Here is an 18,753-nt window from a genome sequence, read left to right as displayed (position 1 = left end):
CGCAACATAAAGGGAAAAGGCCTTTGAAATAGAGGTGGTAAAAAAATTGAAACTGCTGTTTTAAAACAGCTACCCTTTCGAAACACCAAGAACAGTTTCACAAAAATAACTTAAAATCTTTATCCATAATGCCTACCTACTCGTATTGTAATCTCCCAAGGAAGAAGTACATATACATATACGCATGAAATCTCCCCGGCCCGTCCTCACTCCACCCCATACCCGTGTAGTCCCGTGACCTTGTCCATCCTTATTCCATATCTTAAAATTCGAAATTTTAAACAGCACGATGTCGTCAGTCGTTACCATGAAATAACAAATAATATCAAAAGCTGAAGGTGTTTCCACAACGGAGTAGCAATTTAAACTGAAACAGTGTCGTAACCAGTTGTAACCTTTAAGACATTTTAAAAGAACGAGATAACTTGTGAGTACACCGTTTAAAAACAACTGCGTTTGGTGTTAATTTTTACGTTTTTGACCCATTCATTAAAACTTCATACAATATTATCGGAATCTACGTACAGTAATGAGGCACTTAAGCGCACAATTCCTTTAAAATGCCGACCCTGCCGTTTGTATAAAAGGAACGCCAAGTTTACTAAGTGGCTCAATTTTAGTGTAAGCGCCCAATTTACACGCGCATCCAATTGATAATTTCTTGTGTATACAATATTTATAATTTATCATGGGTAATTTATTATAAATGTTAAATTAATAATTAAGTTCATATAATCCAAATGAAAACATAATTATAGGTATAAATGTGACTTATAGAATCAAAATGTGACATGTCCACTTTTCATAGTTTAGAGATAATCGTGAAAATGTGTTTATTTGTGAAATAAATGAATAGAAGTGTTTGTTTTCTTTTATTTACATTTTAACGGTTGAAATATTTCATTTCAAAGCATTAAAAATAATTTACTAAGCTCAATTTTCTATAAATTTACGATTCTTGTTTGGATCTGTCACTTTTTGAAAGTAAAGTACGGATTTGTCATATTTTGATATTAACCGTTTGGGATTTGTCACATTTTGCTACTACCGAGTGATGATTTGCCATCTTGGTCTTAAACCATGGGTGCAGCCAGGGATGCAAATTAAATGAAAAAAATCTTTAATAGTTTGTATATTAAAAAAGAAAATACATTACAAAAAATATTTAAGCTATACAGTGAGGTCGCTTATTTCTTCAATTGTTGTACAAAATAATTCCGGGTCTTCTGTAGTTTCCGCATCTTCTATATCTTGAAAGTTATCAATGATGTTTTTGTAATATAGTAAGCACGCAACATTTCTCCAATTATCACCATAGTGCTTAATGATTAGATTGTTTACATCTTTAACTTTATCTTTTTTAATTTTTGCAGTTTTATTTAACTGAATGGGAATAATTTGGCTCGGCGATGTCTTAGATTTTAATATTTTTTTAGGCATACACAAATCAACTTTATAATGGGCTTCTCCAGCAACTGTTATTAAACCGGACATATTTTTAGTTAATATAAACCTTTTGGTAGGAGCAAATTTAAAATGCCACTGACTTGGGGGCTTAAGAATCCCCTGTATGGCAGACTTCCAGTCAAAAATGTTCACTTCAGTCCCTAGCTTGTGTACCTTTCCATGCTCTTTAAAAATGTTGTAGTAGTCTTCTGGATCTACAATTACTTCCTTCATCTTTATCTTTTTTTCTATTCCTGCAAAAACCCTATCGGCTGGAAGGAAGGAATGACCGACCACGGGAAATATTATTTCTATAGTTTTTACGGAATGAGTATTACTGTCTAACCACTTGGTACACATTCCGATAAGGGTAGAATTTTTGTTCTGTCCTCCACATCCATCAGCCATAAGTCGGAGGTTGGTGATACCATCAAAATCGATGGAAGACAGAAGATGAAAGACTGAACTCGCTATTTCGTTGGATCCTTTGGCAAACTGATCCTCTGTCCATGCATAAATAAATACATTGTCAGATGTTAATTTAGAGTGCGAGGTACCAATTACTGCTGTAAAATTATACATATATAATTGGCGTGAATAATACGCAGCTTGATCTGGAACCTTAGGCAAAGGTTGGTTCTTTTGACAATCAAAAGATATTGTCATCATTCCAGATTTCTCTTCTTGTAGCATTTTAAAAAACATTTTCGCTTTCAGTTTATGCACTCGTTTTTCAATAATAAAGGTATTTTTGGTTCCAATATCCTTTTCGTATTTTATTTTTTCCCCAAGCTCTAAACACTTGGAACATTGGTCGGATTTTGGAGAACCAAATCCGATATTGAATGCAGTTTTAAAAATTTTCCTAAAATACGATGTTTTTACTGTGCAACTCGGGTCTGCTTGGGCATTGAACATTTTGCTCAATTTGTTGATATTCAATTCTGATGCCAGGTACTGCCGGGATTTTATTTTACTTCTGCAATAATGTATTTCTAAAGGAATAAATTTTGATATGTATTCTACGACAGCATTTTGACGTTCAGCAAATTTAAGGACCTTCCTATTACCTCCCCGTTTTTCAATAGCAGGAGTACCTGATGTAAAATGTCGTTTCATCACTCCTAGAACACGTGTTTTTTTTATGTGTAAAATATTTAAAAATGTATCTCTACAGACCGGCACTATCATCCTATTAATTTTTCTTACATGATAAGACGCTGATATTGATTTGGTTTTTTTTTTTTCTAAACTAGTTGAGTTATTTCCTCTTCTTCTCTTTACTTTTTTTGGCACACAATATTTAATCAAAAAATTATCTTGGTAAATTTTATTTGCATGCAAATAGAATTTTTCATAAAAGTTGTGCATGTCTGCCATTGTCAAAGATAAACATTGGTATGCTTCAGAATTATGGTTGCATTTTGGTGCAAAGGGTAAAGTTGGTGCGGAATATCTGTAACATAACCAACAAGTCGATGTTTAGAATAGCATGGATATGAAACTACTTAAAAAATATAAATCCACCTTGTAACGAAACTCGGCGTACAAGCGGGAAACCAGTGAATTAATATCATCTTTTGAGCCGATTTTGTGGAATAAATTTCTTTGATTTGACCGATAGTTTTCGAGAAAATTGATTAAGAATTAATTTGTTTTTAGATGAATTTTTGGAAATTGTTATCAAATATCATTTATTAAGACAAATAATACTGTTCATAAAAAAACAGCATTTTAATAAGAATTCATACAATTTTACTTAATCTGCGGTACTTATGAAAGCTTTTACAAGAAGAATTTTTTTTTTTTTTTAACCTAGATTCAAAAGTTATATTACACATTCGACTCCAAATATAATGCAGATTCACCAGTTTTCAGATTGTACTACGAGTTTCGTTACACATGTATATGCAAATAATATTTTTTTAAATTCAAATATCACTAAATAAAATTGACAAATTGACCTACACTAGGATACACCACTGTAATTTTAACATGCAAGATAACATTGGTTTTTTGACAGTTAAGAAAAAGAACTTACCGTTTTAGTACTTCTTTTGACCTTTTCCACTTATCTGGTTGTCTAATCCTCTTCCTTGCTTTATCTGAAGTAACTCTTTCCATATTTTACGAACTTTCTACCACTTTAAACTTTGAAAATCACAAAACATCTATCCCCTGATACTCATTAGAACGCAATTACAATGGTTATGTGAATACTCTATGAGTAAAAAAAAACAATGGCGGTTCCTTCGACCAATCACGAGACATCTGTAACGATGCTTGTTGGTTGAATGGATTTGTCAGTATTTGATAATACACTTGAATGAATATGTCATGTTTTGATAATAACCATGATTTTCAAAGAGCCACCGCTTAAAATTTGTAAGGATTAATCGGTTTATGATGACAATGCCATTTTCCAATTTTTAAAAGCAGTGAAACTGCATTATTAACTCATTTTTTTCCCAAAGTGGATCTGTCACTTTTTGATACTATAGGTCACAAATGAAATGACATTTTGTGAAATTAAAGGTATCATGGATTGAATAAAAGTTTTGAACTAAAAAAAATTATGTTATTCCATAAAACAAGGTTCCTATAAAATACATTAAATAATAATTAAAAAAATTAAAAACTGAAATTTGAAATTTAGTAATTTTTTCTTTCTTAATTAACAAAAATTGAGCAACGGAAAAAACTTTAATTTTTTTTCGTGTCGTCCACTGCACTAAACTGTTATTTTTTTTTATGTTTTCACGCAACAGCTTAAATTGTAAAACGGTAACTGTTATTGCTTTTTTTAAATAAAAAAACTGAAATGACATTTTTTTTAAAAATGCAATATGGAAGTCTATACATTTACAGGGCTTATGACCTGTCATTGCCTGGTTTAAACGGCCACTTTACACACTGTGTAACATTCACAGGTCACAGGATGAAGATGGATTGGCATGGTTTAGCTCGAAGTCTTATATGTCTATGAATGTATCGTATAACATTTTTTTATTGCTTTTCATTGTCTTCGCTACATAGTTTTATGTTATTTTTGTTCAGTTTCTTACATATGCTCGTGTGTTTCTTCATGTAACTGTTTTAATTGGCTTAGGCCATTTATACAGGGTGTTAATTAAACCCTGTCACATCCGAAACTACGCTGATCAGTGTGAGCAAGAAGACATATTGGCACATTAAAATAATTTTTTAGAACAAATAAAATTTAAAAAAATAAAATATCAAAAAAAGCAAATGGTTGCTAACTTCTGCAGGAGAGAAACGAGGATGGGGAGGGGGGAATCTGATACTGCGCCGCGCTCCCCTCACTTCTCCCCTGCAGAAGTAAGCAACCATTTGTTTTTTTTAATATATTAATATGTCTTCTTGCCCATACTGATCATTGTGGTTTCAGATGTGACAGGGTTTAAAGAACATCCTGTATAATGAATAAATAAATTAACTAGTTTCAGCAACAACACGTTTGCTTCTTCAAGCTTAGTTTTTTTTCATAGTTTCAATGTTGAGAAAATAAATAAAATAAATATACTCAAATCAGTGTTTGATTTAAATATTAAGATTAAAATGTTTTATTCTCATGACTAGTTTTTGTCTTTTGAAACTTTAACGGTCTATTATAAATCCATTTTCCTAGGCATTGTATGCTATGCAGCTGGCTGTTGGGCACACCGATGTGAGTTGCAATATTTCAGGCGAATTATTTTAAGTGGACAAAGGCAACCTCTCCCGGCTCTTGCTAGAGCATATAAGACATACTCGATGGATGCACTCCCGGTTCTAATGGGCTTGTCCCCTTTGGATCCAGAGGTCCAGCGACGATCCGCAGATTTCCACTTAAAAAGAAAGCGTTCCTCTATTATTGGTGGCGTCTGTCTACTCCCACGCTTTCCTACTTTACAAAGCATCAGGTTCTCGACGTCCTGGACGACCGCTGCTTTTGGACGATGTCTGCTCGTCGGCAGTTCGTGTCAGAACTACGGGACGCGAACCTGACTCGGGAGGATCCACAGGAGCTGGCAGCTGACAGATCCTTGGAAGATCTTTGTGGACACCATATGCTCCAACTAGGGAGCGGACATCCAATGATGATGATGTTTTAACCTTGGTTTATTACAATGAGTTACAAATATACCAATATGCGAGTGGACTAGCTTATTAGGTGTGAAATCTATGAGAGACAAATGTAGAAAGACCAGCTCACACCGAATGCCATACCTCCATCTCTCACAGTAAATCCGCATAAGCATTTTTCTCTAAATGTGTTTATTTGTCTACAGAGACACAGTCTTCCATTCCCTACCGATGGAAGGCCACGACATGCACTCGGGACACGGCGGCCACGACATGCACTCGGGACACGGCGGTCACGACATGCACTCGGGACACGGGGGTCATGATGTGGCCACCCAGCACAGCGTTGTCGCGGCCGTCGCAGACCTAGCTAAGGAACACCTGCATGTGAGATTTATTTTTTGTTTGTTTTTTTCATTAAATACAGTCGAACTTGGTTATAACGATCACGGAAATAGCGAGATCTCGGATATAATGAGGAAACATTAGTCGACATTTTAGTTTGTGGTTTTCTCCATATATTTATTCCGTTTTATAATGGTCTTCTTCTCGGATATGTCCGTATGCCAAACAAAAATATTGCCCACAGTTGAGCGAAAACTCTTCAATTGTTTAAAAACATCATTTTCAAAATGAGAATCTAAGTAATAAAATCCAAATGGGGGACTAACTAATTACCGATGCCGCTGGGCGTTGGTATCGGTTTACGTTTATGATACTATGTAAGTGTCTAAGTACTAAGTACCTAATTGGTGTTTTCGCCGACAGCATTGACAAAGTATCACACATATGGTTGGAATTGCGTGTAAAAATTCTCTCCTCCACAGTTCTAATCCCGGTCCATGCTCGGATGTTTCGAAGCCAGGAAAACTCTTTTCTTTCGACCCCTCTATGTCCCTCGATCTTCCCCTTCGTGACAAGCTGAAGTATGGCATATTTATCACCTCTGAACACACGGCCAAAATATAAAATCTTACGGAGCTTAACAGTGGAGAATAGTTCTCTTTGTATTGGCTCTACGCAATACTTCATTGTTGGTTATCAAATCGGTCCAAGATATTCTTAACATTCTACGGTGGATCCACATTTCAAATGCTTCAAGGCGGTTTATAATATTAACTTTTAGAGTCTACACCTCTACACCGTACAGTGAGTCAGACCGTATATAATATTTGACCATTCGCTGTCTCAGCTTAAGGTTTATATTATCGTCGGTAAAATCATAATGCAGAACAAATTAGTTGTATAATCTCTCATTTTCATCTACCTCCATTTTGTAATGTTAAATACCCTTTGTTTTGTTAACACAGAATGTTATTTGTTGACCTAACGGACAATGGACAACTCGGGTATAAAGATAAGCGTGAATAATAATATTTAAAAAAATATTTTTTTCATTTTTATTTTTCAAAAATATTTACAAAATAGTCTTAAATTAATGTCCTGATGAGTTACATACATACAACTTGTCAGCAGGTTCTTATAAATTGCTTAGATTATTCATACTAAACCTACATTAATAATAATTTTACTTGAAAAACATTACATATTACATCATCAAAAATTAAAAACTATCACTAATACAAAAAAAAAATTCTATTAACCATAATTTGAGCAAACGTCTCACTCCTGTATTCAACTTGGTATTTTTAATATTGTCTGGTAACATGTTCAATATTTTAGGTTTACTGTATTACAGTGTCTTTTTGACATATTTTTTTTTTTTTTTTTTTTTTTTTTTTTTTTTTATTTATTTACAATTTTAAAAAACCCGTTAGGGTTACATTAGAAATTAAATATTGTCTAGTCATTTTATGTCTCGTCTAGTCTAGTTAGTTCAGTCATCATGTGCTTTTTCAGATTGATTTTAAATTTGTCTCCATTAAAAGTTTTCAAGTAGTAAGGTAGGTCGTTGTAGTGTTTAAGTCCATTATGTAGTATTTTTGACTGTCCTGTGTTTGTCTTTGCTTTTTCAATATGATAGTGTTTTTGTTGTCTGGTGTTATATTTATGTATGTCAGCATTTTTGACTAATATTATGTCGTCGTCTTGTATGTTTCCCAGTGTTATTTTGTGCACAATTTTTAAGGTCTCAATTTTAGTCAAGTAGTTTATGTCAAACTGGTGTGTTTTTTTGTACAGTTCAGTCGTAGAGGTCAGGTAGGGTAGGTTGTATGTTAGTTTAAGAATTTTATTTTGTTGTCTTTGTATTCTTGTTATGTCTGTCTTGTTACCAGTTCCCCAGAAGGCGATCATGTAACTCAATTTACTTTTGACATAGGCTTCGTACATCATAATTTTTTCTTTTCTTGATATAAAATCTTTAATTTTGTAGAAGAGGCTATGTAGTGATGCCATTACTTTAGTGAGTCCGTCTATGTGTTTTGTCCATTTTAATTGTCTGTCCATTGTAAGTCCTAGGTAAGTCACATGTTCTAGTTCTTTAAGAGTTTCGTTGTTTATTTTTATGTTCATGTTATGGTTCTTCTTTTGTGTTTCAAAATGTATTATATTGCATTTCTTGGCATTTAGTGTTAAGAAGTTTTTGTATGTCCATTCTAATAGTTTTTGCACGTCATTGTTGATGGTTTTAGTCGTTTCAATGTCATTTTTGTTTTCGTATAAAATTCCTAAGTCGTCCGCATAGATTGTTTTTTTTCCCATTATGTCACTGTGTATTATGTCGTTAATGTATATTATATAAAACAATGGTCCTAATATTGATCCCTGAGGTACTCCAAATTGCATTGTTGTTATTTCACTTTTGTGTTCTTCAATTTTCGTAAACTGTTTTCTTCCTTGTAGATAGTTTTTAAATATTTTGAGAGCTTGTCCCTTAACTCCTGTATGTTTTAGTTTATCTAGAAGGGTATCTATGTGGACTGTATCAAATGCCTTCTTGAAGTCAAGTATGAGTGCAGTCACTGTATTTCCTTTATCAATTTTGGTTTGTATAAAGTTGCAAACTGATGTCATTGCTGTGGAGGTACCCTTTCTTTTTATTGCAATATCTAGGAACAGCTAGCTCTAGTACAGCCATACTAGTAAACCCAGTGTTGTAATCACGTACCAACTTGTGTTTATACTCGTAGTGCGACGCATGCATTATTGTTTTTATTTTTATTCCAAGCGAGCAGCTTAAATCTGTTTTAACGAAAGTTAATTGTTGGCGTATTTTAACTTTTCCAAAACATATCTAGCCCATTTTTTAAATTATTGAGACTGTACATTGAGACCAGCTCTTGTGGCAGCTTATTCCAACCATCAATAATCCTATTGCAAGAAATGTTTCTGTGAGTTTAGATTGAAACTGATTTTCTCCAGCCCGAGACTGGCCTCGAAGTCGAGCATCTTTTTTATTTGAAATGTGGATTCCACATTTGACCTGCTATAATGACTGTTGAGTATTTTATGTCTCTATCAAGACACCCCTTTCTCGCTGTTCCTGCAGCGTTGTGAGACCGAGAGTTTCCAGTCTCTGTCCGTACGGAAGCCGTTTTAGGCTCAGCAACAGCTTTGTGGTGTGTCTTAGGACTCTTTTCAAAATGTCGAAATACAAAAAACGAGTAAAACAAGCCATTATCCTGTTTCCTTGTAAAGGTAGGCAGAGCGAGAGGCCTTCCTCTACATTCATACATATTCTCATGCACACGCGCCAATTATTTGTACTTTCGACATGTCCACCTTCAAGTATTTATTGGATTTGATCATGCCACGTCTTTCTCGTACTTTCTCAATTTCTCCATTCATCAACATTCTCACCATTAACCTTTTTAGCTGTTCTTCTGCTGTACATTCGCTCTACATGTCAAAACCAACGCAGAGTTCCTTTATTGGTTTTGTCGATAATGGATCTTGATATTTTTACCACACATTTTCCTGAGAGATCGCATTTTGACATCAGCCTACTTTTATTCTTGTTTTTCCAATTCCATACTTCGCTGCCGTACATAAGGTTCGGCACCAGGACTCCATTGCGAACTGCTTATTTTGCCTCCGGTGACAAAAATTTATTTGTAAAGGTTGATTTAAGTGCACCGTTCATTCTGTTCCCGGCGCTCACCCTCCTCACGATATATTTTGCAGTCATTCCATCCCTAGAAAACATAATTCTCAGATATAAAAATAATTCACAGTGATCTCGCGTTTAGTCATACTTTCATTTCTTTTAAAAACTATCGCATTCGATTTATTGACATTCATCAGAAAATCGCTTCCCTTGTATAACATATTAAGGATTCCATAATAATAATTATTATTGTTATCCTTACAGATGGAAAGTCGGAGTGGAGATGCCGAGCAGCACTCTGGACACGGCTCAATGGCTGGCCATATGATGTCTATGACAGTAAGTTTCAAGAAACACACACATTAGAACACGGGGAATTATAAAAATTATCTAAATTTTCGCGGCCTGCCGGTAACTGCCATAGCGATCCTAGCGGCTCAGAAAAGGTTAATTTGAAATCATCATCTTTTAAATTGGTCTTATTTTGTGCCTCATACTTTGTTTAAGACTGTATTTTTTCAGTAATAAGCAAATGAATTACTGCTTTTATTTAATAATCGAATACGGAAGTTTATTAAATAAACAATTATTTTAGTTCCACGGCGGCTACAACGAGACGGTGCTGTTCGAGTGGTGGAAGTTTAACTCTATCGGAGGACTCATGGGATCTATTAGCATTATCTTCATTATGGCAGTTCTTTATGAAGGGTAAGATACCATTAATTTGTAAAAATTCATAATTATCTTTTGAGTAGCTAACCAAAAAAATTCTGCATAATTTGGTATTTTTATGTAACACTGTGATATTTTGTTTTGATATTACAATAGTCTTATATCGACATGTGCTACGTAAAGTGCTCTATCCGCAAATCTATTACATACTTTACAGGAGAGAGCTTTAGACCTTTTTTTTGGTTATATTTGACAATAAATCCTTAAAACTCCTTGGATTTATTAACTGACTTCAAAAACATCAATACCCTTAAAACTATTTTCTGTTCCCTAGTTCGCCCGCACCTAGAGTATTCCTCCGTTATCTGGTCTCCATATTATGATGTTCACATCAAAAATATTGAATCAGTTCAACATAGATTTATAAGAAAGATAGGCTGGAGGTTGGGCTTATCCAGAGACCAATATACGTATAATGAGTTAGAAACTAGCTTAAATATATCTTCTCTTCAAGACCGTCGAAATAAATTCGACCTTCTAGTCCTGTTTAAAATTCTCAACTCACTCTTTGTTGCGCCTGAACTACTAAGCTCAATTAAATTAAATATCCCAACTAGAAACCTCATACAAAACTTACTCTTTCATACCGATAACCATAGAACTAACTATGGTTTTCATTCCCCTGTGCCCAGAATTCTTAGGTCTGCCAACAAACATACCAGTCTTGATTTCTTTGATAACAAGTAGTCTTCTTTCATACGATCACTGAATCAAATTCAATCATAAACACCATTCTCCCGCTTCCACTCCCACCAAGTCTACTATATACCATTATGTCTTTCTACTTTCTTTTATAATAATTTTCTATGTTAATATGTCCCAGAAAATGCCCATTGGTCGTATGTATAAATAAATAAAGATATAGCTACCGATGAAAAATATAAAAAGGTAATATTTATGCCTTACAGTGGTCACATTTGTTTCGAAGTGTTGCCACTGCACCTTACGGCGCACGAGTATTATGTCATCTCAAATGTAAAATGATCGGACGCTGGATAGTGCTGTCATAACTCAAACTTGATTCCGCCTTCAATATCAAATAAAAATTCACTTATTTTTCTATCCTTTCTGTTCCAGGCTGAAGTATTATAGAGAATATTTGTTCTGGAGAACATACAACAGCCTACAGTACCGAGCCGTACAGCCCCCTGAAGAAAAGCCAGAGGTGGCGGAGCAAGCTAGAGTCGTACAGTAAGTATTTATTTATTATAATGATGGGCCTGCAAATAATTGGACTTCAAATTATGCGGAGCATTCATTTTTATGGTCTATCTTAGACAGCTCAACATGTGCATGGTCTATTACTCATTCCAAAAACAAGAATAACCTGCAAATGGTTATGCCCGTTGTAAAAGCTACCTCTGTAATTAACAATATTACTTTTATATTACACCCAACTGAAGCTCTTCTTGATGCTTGGTAATCGCGATGAGAATCTTCCCCATCACAAAGGGTAACTTTTTTCACCCTCAATCCGTTAATACCCAAAGTCACCTTGGGTCATCCCCGATAACAAGATCACCTAATTTTTATCAGGTCATTGTAATTTAAATGAAAAATTACTTGTCTTTAATATTGTTGATTTCGTCTTCTGAACACATCTTGTGTTCTTGTCCCTCTTCCTCTCTCTGTGAATTCCGAATGGAGCTTCTCGCTAATATCCGTCGCCCTTTTATAGGTCCTGTCATATACAGATCTGATGACTTCTAAGAGATTTTATCATCATTTCATGTCAAATCTATTGATTTCCAGTCAGTGGAGAATTCATTTCCCTCGATCCGATGAATTTCATATTGTGTACTTCTGGATTATCTTTTTTCTTCAAAAAGATGCCACGACTACCGGATTGCAAAGGGCTTCTTCAGGCAGCTTTTCCCGTTAGGCATTGATAATTTTTTTACTGTATGTGGACTCCCCTAAAGACACTTAAGTCCTTAAGTGCGGTGTGCGGTATGTGTTGGCAAGCTGTCTTCTGCTCTTTTATATGATACAATGTTTTTGAAAATTTATTGTTAAATATTAAAATGCAAATTTACAGCCATAACAAATTTAGCGTATCATTTTTAAAAACAAGTGGCTTTTTGGTAAATTGGTATATTTTTTTATATAACGTGATTTACATTGAATGTATTTATTTTATCTTATGTACAAATTAAGATTGAATATTAAAAATGAAAATTATACTAAAAATGCTTCTCTTAAAAGTTCTCTCTTTTGAAATATCTATCAATACTGATAAACTCTCTGGGGTGTGAAATCCAAAGATTTTGACATATTTTGATATACTTAAAATATTGTTTATAATATGTGTAATTCTTTAAAAATTTGTATTACCTATGTACATAAATAAATTTAGAATAAAGATAAATAATTTTCAAATATGTAGAAACATTACAATATACAAATTAGTCAAAAAGTTTATTTTATTAAATCTAAATTGTACTTAGACTAAATCATGTTTTCATGGTGAAAAAAATAGTTATTTAAATTGATTGATTAATTTTGTCGCAGCATGGTGGGAGAAGCCTTTCGCAAACAACCGTAAGTTTCAAAAATGTTACAGTGCATGACTTCTTCCTATAACCAGTCTACTAATATTTGGTGTTATAATGCTTACTCTAGTTTGGGGTACTAGTGGCGAGATTGGAATGGAAACTTCATGTAGTATATTGACTCTGTAAATAGCTAAAATATCATTAATTAAAAAATATTAACAAAATAAGAAAAAAAATACAATAGTAATGATTTTTTTTTCCTTATGTCAGATAAATTTTCAATAATGGTTAAAAATAAGCTTATTTTGAATTATCGAAAAATGAGATGTTTCATGCTCTATAAGATAAACGACACGTGTGACGTTACCCGCGCCGTTCTTTGCTCGAGTTGTACGCAGGGTTTCTTAGGAGCACACCCGGCACTGATGACAAATTACGTCGACGGTGAGCTGTTTTATATGTGCTCCTTTTTTAAACTGAAAATTGTGAATGAAAACTTGTTTTTCGTGTATTAGAAAACTCTAATTTTCCAAGCAAATAGCAATTTGTATTAAAAAAAAATTCAACACAGATGAAGCTGTTCAGAATATGGAAGTCAAGGTATTTACAGAGTTTACAATCTGTCATCTGTGTAACATTTACCATTCTATTGGTAGTTGACTTACATATTAGCGTACAGCATTTTTCAACGAGCTAGAATGTCCAATTACAGCGGTGAATTACGGCATAGAACCTAAAATGAAAAAATTAAGAAAAAAACAGATCGGCAAAGCATAAAACAATTACCTACTGTAAATTTTTTAATTCACTGTTGAATTTTTTGTATCTGTATACGGCTTTAAGCCTTAGCGGGGCAGTATCGAAAATGAAAGTATGGTGGAAACCAGCGACATCTATTGTTGAAAATGAGTATGTTTAAAAATAAATTTTAAAAAATGTCTGAAACATGAAGTACCTACTGTGTAACTGAGGAAGACAACTAAAATTTTACACGCATTTAGGAATAACGTTATTTCATTGTGTTATTTTAACTTATGTTGTGTGTTTTGATTGAATATTGAATTAACATGTTTTGTAGCGAGTAGTTTGCTTATATTGATTAACCCATTCAGGACCAATTCAAAAATACATGAAATTTAAGATTAATGTGCTCACATATCTACCAAAATTACCTATCTTTCAGCGGCACATACAATTTTACACACGTAGAATAATTTGCTTCGTAATTAATTTGTTACGTGTTAGTAATTAACAGATACGTTATATCGCAGGGCAGTTACTACAACTAGGCAACTTCTAAATCAGCACTTGTGAGTTTACCCACTAACGACAGATATTTTATTATCCTCCGTGAACTCTTACAAAGAGGCATGTCACGCATTCAAATCATCATAGGTCATATGATATATTGAGATCAATAATGAATCACGAATTGCGTACAAATAATTATAGCATTAATTTTTATTTTTTTATTATTATAGATAACTTATATAGCGCCATTTTCGTAATATAATACCTCAAGGGCGCTTTACATAGTGATTCTATAGATACATAAATTTAATTGAAGCTTTTAAATTTGTAATTTAATTAAAACAATTTATTTTGTCATCACATGGTACAGATTTATTCAAATGATTTAGAGAACAAGTGGGTTTTAAGTGTTTTCCCGAAACATCGCTTCACTTTCACAGCCTCGCACCTTTGCCGGGAGAGCATTCCATGCCATGGGGCCTGCGACCGCAAATGCCCGTTCACTAAATTTAGTGCGCTGTTTGCGTGGAGGTATAATAACTTTTCCTCTCGCCGTAGACGTAGCTGATCTAAGCGTGAGACGCCTGTTAGCTAGTTCATCTGGAATGCACGGTTCCTTTATATATGGAGGAAGATTAAAAAATGTGTTTTTAGTGGGTAACTCACAAATGCTGATTTCGAAGTTACCTAGTTGCAGTAATTACCCCACGATACATTAATGCACAAAACAGCTCTGATACTAAAACTTTTGTAAATAATTTAATATTTTATAATTTTTCATAACTTTGGCTTCATTTTGTAATACTAATTTGCACCTTAATACTTACTCCATTAAGGTAAATTATCTTTATTTATAAACGCCCAGATGACTCTTACGATACTTAGTTAAAGAGTACATAAAGTATTATAGCAATTGACATAAAATAGAATCGTAATAATACTCGCTTACAGATGAAAAAACTCCTCTTACTCAAATGAAAGACATAACCCCTACAATACATCACATACAAATAATATAGTCACTAGATCCTCAGCACAAAGACAACTTAAACAAATACAAACTAATACCACTTTCGGACAAAGGGATTTTGAGTATTATTCTATTAAAACCTATAACCTACTTCCACTATCTATTAAAACAATTAGTAACGAGAAAATGTTTAAAAATGGACAGTGGAGCTAGGTAGAAGAAAATTGGATTGTCTCATTCCCCCAAACCAATATTGAATCAACTGCTACACAAATGTATAGCTTATGTTATGTTTTTGTTCTTTCATTGTGCGTTTTGTAATATAAATAATATAGATGTACATAAATTAATTATAAACATAAATACGTTGTGTTTAAAACTGTCTGAACAGGTTTTTAATTATCTCTGTTTATTAAGTTAGTCTTCTTTGTTTATTCTCAAATGTAAAAATATTTTTTTAAAAGTGTATTGTTAAGTGTCCTCGGCAGGGGTAACCCCGGTGAGGTCACATAATTTTTATTATTAATTATAGTTTGTAATGGAAAAAACTTGAATAAATAAAAATAATAATTAGACATGTCAAATTTGAATGGCTTATTTCTCGTTTCTTAATCAAATGAGGAAGTTCAGTGCTACGGGAAAATAGATATAAAAAATGTTTTCTTACGCGCGGTAAAAATTAGAGCATTAAATTGTACTGCAAATTTTCTCAGAAATGTGTGAAAAAATAGTAAAAATGAATTAGTTTGAATGACGACGCTAATTCTTCCGAATCAAACGATGATAGTGTTCTGATAGATTTCCGGTTTACAGAAAGTCATTTTACCAATCAGCAGAACTTATCGGAGAGAACTTGTGACGTCACATGCGGAGTAATTTCAAAATTACAAAACCTTAAAAAATCATATCGCTAATAATACATTTAAAAAAATTGGCTTCGCTTGATAGTTCATTTCAATTCAGTAGAATGCCGAAAATCAGCGTATAGACGCCAATAGCATAGTATTTTTATATTCTGTTTGCAAAACAGTGAAGAAGGTAGAAAAAATATACAAATAAGCAAAATTAAAATATAAGCAAACATATTAAGCACCGTCTATTCTCACTAGGTATAGTAAATACCTGTTCTGAGGTAAACAGCATTTCTTTGTTTGTTCAATTATAAAATGCATCATATTTTTACTACTGATGTCTAAAGAAAATTAATCCAAAATTGAATAATATATAAGAATATGATCATCTTAAAAAATTTATGGAACTAAAAAAATTGTAGTTTGACAGGTTATCAACTTTTTGGGTGGTGAACTGTGGTTTTGATACCAACTGCAGTGGTGTAATGATCAATAATAGAGGTGCCAAGCACAGCAGATACAATGGGGTTAATTGTTGTCTATTGACAACTTTTTGTTTTTAACCCGCTGAACTTCTTCATTCTGTAACTTATTACTTTAATTGTACTTCAACGATCCTCGCTTAAATAATATTGAAAACTGAAAAACCCCATATATTAAAAACATTGAGAAATAAGACTTTATTTTTTATTATTTTCATGCTACCGCTATGGTGGCTGCACTCGAGTAATACAGCTTACCGTGCATGCCGCTTCTATGGTGGCGTTCGAGTGCAAAAGGTTGATACTACTCTTGTTAACTTTTTTCTTTAATATAGTTCTTAATTTAAATTCGTATTGATTTTCGTGAGTGCCACACCAGAGTATTTTTGCTTTGGTGGGTACTCCTTGTATAGTATATGAAGATAGCACGAGGGCTATAACGGTCTCTCTATTTCGTTTTTTCTCGAAGTCTTCGGGCGCCACAGAGCGCACTGTGCTTATGAAAATATTTTATACAGTCCACAATAGTGGAAATATATACAGATCTTTTATTTAGTAGAGATCGACAGCCATAATTTTATTCAATTAGCTGCAGCACCAGCACCAGCACACATTTATCCAACTCTCGTTGCTCTGTTCTGTGTGTCTTGTATTTTTTCAATCTCCGCATCAATTCCGAGAAATGGGACTGTAGAGCGATAGAGGCGTTGCAATAGATTATGTGTGGATAGAGGAATGATAGAGTGTCTCTGTTCCAGGCCGTCGATGTGCAGCAAAACACACGCGTGGCAGACGGTCCTCCACGCCGTGCAGGTGTCCGTGTCCTACCTGCTGATGCTCGTGTTCATGACGTACAACACGTGGCTGTGCGTCGCCGTCGTGGCGGGCGCGGCCTTCGGCAACTTCCTGTTCGGCTGGAAGAAGTCCGTCATCGTCGACGTCACCGAGCACTGCCACTGACGCCCTGACACGCCCGTGTCCAATTCCTGAGGGACGCGCTGCCAAACAGACAATTAACATTGTAAATTTCTAGAGAGACTCGAATCGTGGCGATGAAGTTACATACTATCTCAGTTTTGGTTAATTTTATGTCAACAATTTTTTGACCATGTCCGTAACTGTGTAAAGAAATACTAAATTTATTTGTTTACGGACTCATTTCGGGCTTTTTATATACAAGTACGATTAACATAATATACAACTAAAAATAATTCAATCTAAGACAAAACCTCGACACAAGATCTGGTCGACTTGTACCAAAACTCGAGTTTACAATATGACAATTGTGTCCGGGATGCCGGACATCGGTGCATGCGAGCCAAGGTTCGTGCTGTGCTGATTGAGGAACGGCACATCATAATTTTGCAACCGTCGTTAGTTTCCACCATGCTTAGTTTGGACACCATCCAAATATTGTTGACAATGTGATTCCATTTAATGAAATTTCTCATCATTAGATTCTTAACATTATTTTAAAAAAAGTGTAAAATCAGTGAAACAATAATTTAGGGTGTGACTAAAAAGTGTACGATTTGATTTTTTTTCTCCATAAAACTAAAATTAGTTTAGAAATTTTCCAGTTTATTTGTATCGATATAAAGTATAGACGTGTCAATTATATATGGAACACAATATCTCTCAAATGCCCTCCCGGGCTTCTCCGGAATGACACCATTTTTTTGTTGAAAATTTCTACGACATTTTGACACAATTCGGGCTCTATCTCACCAATATGCCGGATCATCCCGTTCTTTAGGTCTGGAATTATTGCTGGCTTATTTGCACAGACTTCTGTTTTCATAAAGCCTCAAAGACAAAAGTCCAGCGGTGTCAGATTGCAAGATCTCGGCGACCAATTGATGTATCCGTTTTGAGAGATGAGCCGACCTCTGAACTTTGATCGCAACGCAATTCGGGCCATAAAAAAATTGTGATCATGTCACGATAACGTTCATTATTCACCATAATCGCTTGGCCGGCCTCGTTTTAAAATACGCTCTGATAACTCCCAAAAACCGCACCAAACTATGACTTTTTGTAGATGGATAGGTTTATCGACAATCTGTTTTGGATTTTCAGCTGCCCAAATGCGGAAGTTCTGCTTTTAATGGATTTATTGAGATGAACAAATGCCTTATCGCTGAAGATAATTTTCTTAAAAAAATTTGAATAAACTTCGAGTTCCTCCAGCATCCAATGGGTGAATTGTACGACGCTGCAAATGATTCATTATTAATTTCTGTCTTTAGATCTTCACAGGTCGCAGTGACGTCAGGAGCTTGCATAGCACTGACCTCCACTTTTAAGAATGTCTTTAAATGTCATTTTCAAATATGACATTTCTAAATTTCATTCAAATCGTACACCTTCTACTTCGACATCCTATATTTGAGCTGACAATATGATATTAATTAGTTATTATTGTTAAAAA

The 18,753-nt window shown here is 34.1% G+C and overlaps 1 protein-coding gene across 5 annotated transcripts in view; it reads left to right on the top strand.

Moving 5' to 3' along the window:
* The window catches only part of Ctr1A (Copper transporter 1A), a 62,461-nt gene extending 43,708 nt beyond the window's left edge, over nucleotides 1-18,753 (top strand). For 4 of the 5 annotated variants that reach the window (XM_088223859.1, XM_088223858.1, XM_088223861.1 and 1 more), the window contains exons 2-7: nucleotides 5,739-5,919; nucleotides 9,806-9,880; nucleotides 10,137-10,249; nucleotides 11,351-11,464; nucleotides 12,785-12,814; nucleotides 17,081-18,753. In XM_088223859.1, coding sequence (XP_088079985.1) covers nucleotides 5,764-5,919; nucleotides 9,806-9,880; nucleotides 10,137-10,249; nucleotides 11,351-11,464; nucleotides 12,785-12,814; nucleotides 17,081-17,282 — 690 coding nt within the window. In that variant the 5' untranslated portion in view covers nucleotides 5,739-5,763 and the 3' untranslated portion in view covers nucleotides 17,283-18,753. The remainder of the gene's footprint in view (nucleotides 1-5,738; nucleotides 5,920-9,805; nucleotides 9,881-10,136; nucleotides 10,250-11,350; nucleotides 11,465-12,784; nucleotides 12,815-17,080) is intronic. The other variant, XM_088223862.1, reaches the window with a different exon arrangement.

The sequence above is a fragment of the Micrasema longulum genome, unplaced genomic scaffold (genome assembly GCF_059751315.1).
Source record: "Micrasema longulum isolate JH-2025_06_02 unplaced genomic scaffold, ASM5975131v1 h1tg000252l, whole genome shotgun sequence".
In the NCBI taxonomy this organism is placed as follows: domain Eukaryota; kingdom Metazoa; phylum Arthropoda; class Insecta; order Trichoptera; family Brachycentridae; genus Micrasema; species Micrasema longulum.
The sequence above is the reverse complement of the archived record's forward strand: the minus strand, read 5'-3'. Positions and strand labels throughout refer to the sequence as shown.